The 6000-nt window shown below is 40.6% G+C and overlaps 1 protein-coding gene across 1 annotated transcript; it reads left to right on the forward strand.

Annotated features, from left to right (window-relative positions):
- Nucleotides 1-2231: 2231 nt before the first annotated feature.
- On the forward strand, nt 2232-5439 carry cldn15a (claudin 15a; the record flags this gene model as incomplete). The annotated part of the gene is made up of 5 exons (XM_083937172.1): nt 2232-2448; nt 2633-2797; nt 4110-4191; nt 4277-4384; nt 5343-5439. The coding sequence occupies 5 exons, from the start codon at nt 2232-2234 to the stop codon at nt 5437-5439; spliced, it is 669 nt and encodes a 222-aa protein (XP_083793298.1).
- Between the last annotated feature and the right edge of the window lie 561 nt (nt 5440-6000).

Raw genomic sequence — 6000 nt, forward strand, 5'->3', positions numbered from 1 at the left:
AGCGTCCGTGATGTTAGTCAATGTGTTATTCCTGGAACGGATTCATTTACAAAGATGGACTTTGGGGTTGAAGAAATCACAACAACAAATAGTTAATCAATATAAAAACAAGCCAGAAATAGTACACTTGATTCAAACACTTCCTATGACACATCTCACTTGTTAATATAACAATAAGACTTTTACACAGAGGCTTTTTTTCACCTCCCACTTCCTTCTCGTTTCTCTCTAGAGCCTCATTCTTGACCTTAATACAGATGGGGGTTTTGCTGGTAAACAGATCTCCTCCTCACCTCTACACACATGAGGGCTTTGTCTGACGTGCAGGTTTATCTTAATATTATCAGTGTTGTAAACTCTGTGCCCTGGATTTGGCAACGCTGACCCGGCAATCAGGAGGGTTATTAATGAAGACACACAAACACAGAGACTACAAGATGAACCGGGTGACTGATAGACCTTTGCTATTTGCTTTCCTCTTAAAGGGGAACACCGTTATAAAAATGTTTAATAATAATATTTCCAAGGCCTAGGGAAGTTCAATCCATAGTTGTGAACATGAGCTACTCTGTCTTTTTCTCTTGTAATGTCGTAAAGAAAGAATAAAGTCTGGAGCTGCTGCACAGACGATGGCTGCATCCTAAATTCCATACTAAAAGGCTATTTAGTAGATTAAAACTGAGTTTTTTAGTTCGTCCAAAATACTATTATGAAGTATAAAAGTATGCAACACTTGGCACTACACAGGCATAAATATCCCACGGTGAAATGCAGAAGTTAAAACAACGTTCATAACAGACAAACTGACGGCAACTAATGCAGCTCTATAACGCAAATAGCTCTTCAATTATTATTATAATTATGTATTCCTACATTCATTCATTCATTCATATTTTATCTCCGTGCCAAAACATTTGTCCCACAACTATTTAATATACATCTTCTTCTTCTTCTTCTTCTTCTTCTTCTTCTTCTTCTTCTTCTCTTCTGGTGTCACATATAAAACAAAAGAAACAACAAAATAACAGTATCCCAAATGAGTTGAATAATACTTTTATTCCGACGTTCTTACCTTTGACTCTGTGTGGAGTATATTTATAACCCGATTCTTCCCAGTAAATAACTTTTAAACTGTATCAAGCTGTCAATCAATGTCCAGACTGACGAACCTTTAAATCCTCCATCAGTTATTTCCTCAACGGCGACTTTAAGGACTAGTTGCCCTCCTTTCCCGGTCATTTAAGCATTATCTGGCGACGCCGGTAGAGGTGAGTTTGGCAGTGGTTACCATGGTTACGGCTCTCAGGAAGTGATGTTGTAACCATAGCTAATTTTGTCCTAAAAGTTACACAGTACTGTTCAGCACACTAAAGTATGCTGAACAACAGTGACGGTATTCACATAGTATGCTATTGTGGACGCAGCCGACGTCTCATTAGCAGTCCCAGACTTTATAGTTTATGACATCACAGTTGTTTACTTGTATTTTTTGACTGTCTTTGACCATATGAATAACGTGAAGGAATTTTCAAAATGGCCGCACGTCCCCTTTAACATGAACCAATTACATGTTGATGCCTTTCCAAAAATGTTGCCGCTCGGTGACTATGACCTTGTATCTCGTGGCCTTGAGGTGTCCAAATCAAAACAATCAAACTAAAACAAGATGCAGTTGGCTTTGTTTAAGAAGTGCTGTGTCGGCCATACTTCTGCTTGGGGTATTAAAGATACAACATTTTTTTGTGAAAGATACATTTAAAAGTATTTGTAAGTTGCTAATGATGTTTGTCGTCGCTCATCAAAGAAGAAGAAAAAACGTGGTGGAGTAAGTTTAACAAACACGAACGGTGGAGTGTCATTAAGAGCGACTGATGACCATTGGACCCTGAGAGTGAGCCGATAAACACCTGTTCAGTTTCAGGGGTGTAAAAGAAAGTGTGTGTGTGTGTGTGTGTGTGTGTGTGTTTGTGTGTGTGTGTGTGTGTGTGTGTGTGTGTGTGTGTGTGTGTGCGTGCATGCCTGTGTGTGTGTGTGTGAGGGGAGGGCGCAGGAGAAAGCAAGTCATATAAATCATTATACATATCTGTCGAGCTGGACACAGAACAGACACTCAGACCCACAGAGACTCACCGACACCACATGTTCCGATTTTTTACCTGACAAATTTTACCGATTTAAAAAAACCTGATATCTGGATATACGTTTTGTTTGACTGCTGGGCCGAAGAGGTCATGGATCCAATTGTGGAAGTAGTGGCTTTGGTGCTGGGGTTCATCGGTTGGGTGATGGTGGGGGTCGCTCTGCCAAACCGGTACTGGAGGACCTCAACCGTCGACGGGAACGTCATCACCACCTCCACCATCTATGAAAACTTGTGGATGTCGTGTGCGACGGACGCCACCGGGGTGCACAACTGCAGGGAGTTCCCTTCGCTGCTCGCTTTGAGTGGTATGTGACAAAAAAAAAAAAATTCTAATTAATTTTAATTCATGAATTTAAGATTCCTTTTTTTGCTTTGTCAGAAAAATTGATTATGATATAAGAAGATTAGATTCTATGAGTCCTTGAATGTTCGTAATAAGACATTTTTACATTCAACTGTTGTTTTTGTCTGTTTCCACATTGTGTTCAGGTTACATTCAAGCGTCTCGTGCCTTGATGATCACCTCCATAGTGTTGGGCACCTTTGGACTGTTGGCGGCTCTCATAGGAGTGCAGTGTTCGAAGGCTGGAGGGGAAAACTATGTTCTCAAAGGAAGGATTGCCGGCACTGCTGGAGTCCTTTTCATACTTCAAGGTACCAAAGATAAGAAAAATGCATTAAATAAGTCAAAAAGTGTGTCCAAAATTGAGATAAGTCACACAACCAGTCTGATCTCCCAATACACCACCTTATGTAGGCTAAGGGTTAAAATTAAACCCAGACAAAGTGTCCATTATCAGGAATTAATGGACGTCGATTAATGGTTGCCTCCGCCGAATTCCATTAACAACTAGAAGGACATTAACTTTCTTATAAGCAGAGGCGTTTCTATAGTTTGTTGGGGCCCTGGGCAAAAAAATTAACCAGGGGGGCCCCTTGAACCAGAGTTCATCGCCTCTGTAGGTTTGTTTAAACTGAATCAAGCATGTCACTTGCCATAGCAGTAAAGAAATGGGTGGAGTCGGGCGGGGCGCCCTTAGGGAGGTCAGTCCAACTTCTCGCATTGTCACTGCTGTAGTTTAAAGTTTGTGGGTCCCAAGCAGTTGCCTGCCTTGCTTGCTGGCAAGCAGCGCCTCTGCTTATACCGTACTAAATAAAATTAGTTAATTTATATTTTCAAGCATTTTGCAATCCAAATCTAAAGTTTTTTCAAACATACAATACAGTTTCCCTGGTAACGCCTGAGGGTTTGACTAATACCTGGAACAATCAATCCCGTCACATAAGGTTCTTATGGAACGGAAACATTTAATACTCACACTAAACAGGACGAACCTTAGATACGACTTGGCAACAGGAGATATTTCTGGTCCGATCAGCTCATAGCACCCGAGCTACGAGCCAGAAAGCTAACGCTAACGTTATGCTAGCAAGAATCCAAGTTAATAACATTGCGTTCGGTTGACAAACCATAAATATAATTTCTGCTATTTGTGTGTTACAATCTCCATCTTGTGATGCCCTGAGGATGACGCATTGTTAGCATGTTAGCTTGTTGTGTTGTTAATAAATTGTAGGTCTAACCGGAGGGGAACAGTGACAGTTTCAGGTGAACTAGGATACCTAGTAGGCGTCTATTTACGCTTTTGTGACGGCGTGACGCCAATCAGAATCAAGTATTCACTCAGACCATGGCGTGACACTTTTAAACGGACACCTGTCAGCCAATCACAAGAGAGTATTCACCCACACCATAATACGCCCATGAGATCGTGCTATAAACATCGATAAAGGAACTTCTCCACAGCGCTAATAAATAATACTCATGTTTTATTGCACATTCAAATCAATAATAATCATAAATTCACTCCTGGTTCCCTGCAGGACTTTGGACCTCTGTGTGAATGTCAAACAGCTTCCCCGTTGCTTTCTCACTAATTAATTTTTTTTTTTTTTATATCAAAAGGTGTGTGCACAATGGTCGCAGTGTCCTGGTATGCCTTCAACATCACTCAGGAATTCTTTGACCCGTTCTATCCCGGGATAAGGTAAGATAGTGGTGTTGGTGGTGGTGGTGGAGCTAACATGACGCTCACATGGCTCACTGACTGACACTCTGCTGGTGTGTCGCAGGTATGAAATTGGAGAAGGACTTTACATCGGCTGGTGCTCCGCTGTGCTCGCCATCGCTGGAGGATGCTGTCTCACCTGCTCTTGCAAAATGGCCACAGAGGAAAAATAGTAAGTTCAATTTCAGACTGTTGAATTCCTCTGTCTGCCAAAATATAATATTCATTCATTTATTGATGGAGTTGCTGTTAATTTCTTTGCTTGTAAAAATATATGCATTGATTTACAATCATTTCCATTGCTCTCTAGTTCTTCCATATGGAAAAACCACCAGTAATAAAGCATCTCATTAAGCAATGGAACCTGAAATTCACGGCTCTCTGGCGCCTTGTTGTGGCAAAAACCTATTAATTCACCTGTGGGGTGTAACATATCTATTTGGACATTATCACCTGAACTTGTTGGAAGTGCCCGCCCATCTAAGTGCTCCTGTTTCTGACGTAGAAAAAGGAAAGTTCTGTCTCTGTTTGACGACGTTAATTGTCATTGTGCAAGATCAACAAACTGCACCGTCAAACGGGTTGGGTAGAAAGGAGAATATAAGTCAAACAAGATGCTAAGTCATGATCCTCTGATTCAGATCATCTGTCAGGTTTTTTGTACAGTTGTGATGTCACAACTATTCTATATATACAGTAGGTAAAAAAAGATGACGCAGATGCAGGAGACCAGGGAAAACAGAACAATCATAAACCAAATAGACAGACACTAAAACAGGCAGACAGAGAACAAAGGTGCGCCCTTTTTCTTTGTTCCGGACAAAGAAAAAGGGCGCACCTGGATTTGAATGTTGAATATGGCGCCCCCAGTGGTTGGATAGGAAAAGACACTGCTGCAAGCACACAGTGGTGAAATACAAGAGGCTGATAACAACATTTAAGATGCATACATTTTAAACATAGCATTCTGATAATTGTATTGTGGAATACGCCTTGTTCGCAGAAGACATTTTGATTGTCACAGTGGGAAAATACATGCGTCAATAATACAATTATATGGAATTGTGCATGCTGGTCTCACTGTCCTGATTCACCAGTGGCTGATGTTTTTTGTTTGTCTTGTTTTGCAGCCCGTTGCCGTATCAACCCAGGGGAACCGTGTACTCTGGTCCTGCACCAACCCGAAGCGTGGCTGCTAGTACTTACGGCCGAAATGCTTACGTTTGAGCGGGATATGAAAACTGAACTTTGTCACCGCAACGCAAAAACAAAAAAAAAATCCTGAGGTAAACTTTTTTTATCGCCTCAGTTTTTGTCGAAACATCAGCTTTTACACTTCAGAAGGAGCCTTTTTTTCCTGCGAGGAGAAGCTAAAGGTCTGTCGTGAAATAACACTGAACTGGATATGATCACAACATCAAGTGTGTATACTTTAACAATTATAGCATCGAAATGAGAGCATTGCAGATGTAAAAGTTGTAAAAAGCTAAGCTACTTGTCAGCGAACAAACATACTGTATGCTTGCAATGATTCTATTTATGTTTCCTTGACGATGTTAGCACAAAAACATTTACATACAGTCACTTAGTTTCAAAGGAATCCAATCATCTGATAATCTGCAAACACACTTCTAGACATTTGTAAAAAGGGGAAGGTCAAAACTGTGATAATCCAGATATTTGTGTGTTGTTTTGTACAGTTTTATAGATAGGTTCTGTGAAATAGGGTTGAGGACCAGTTTTCTTTATTTTGATGGGTTTTTTTGTTTGTTTTTTACAATTACGCAC

This window comes from Echiichthys vipera (assembly GCF_963691815.1).
Source record: "Echiichthys vipera genome assembly, chromosome: 22".
Lineage (NCBI taxonomy): Eukaryota > Metazoa > Chordata > Actinopteri > Perciformes > Trachinidae > Echiichthys > Echiichthys vipera.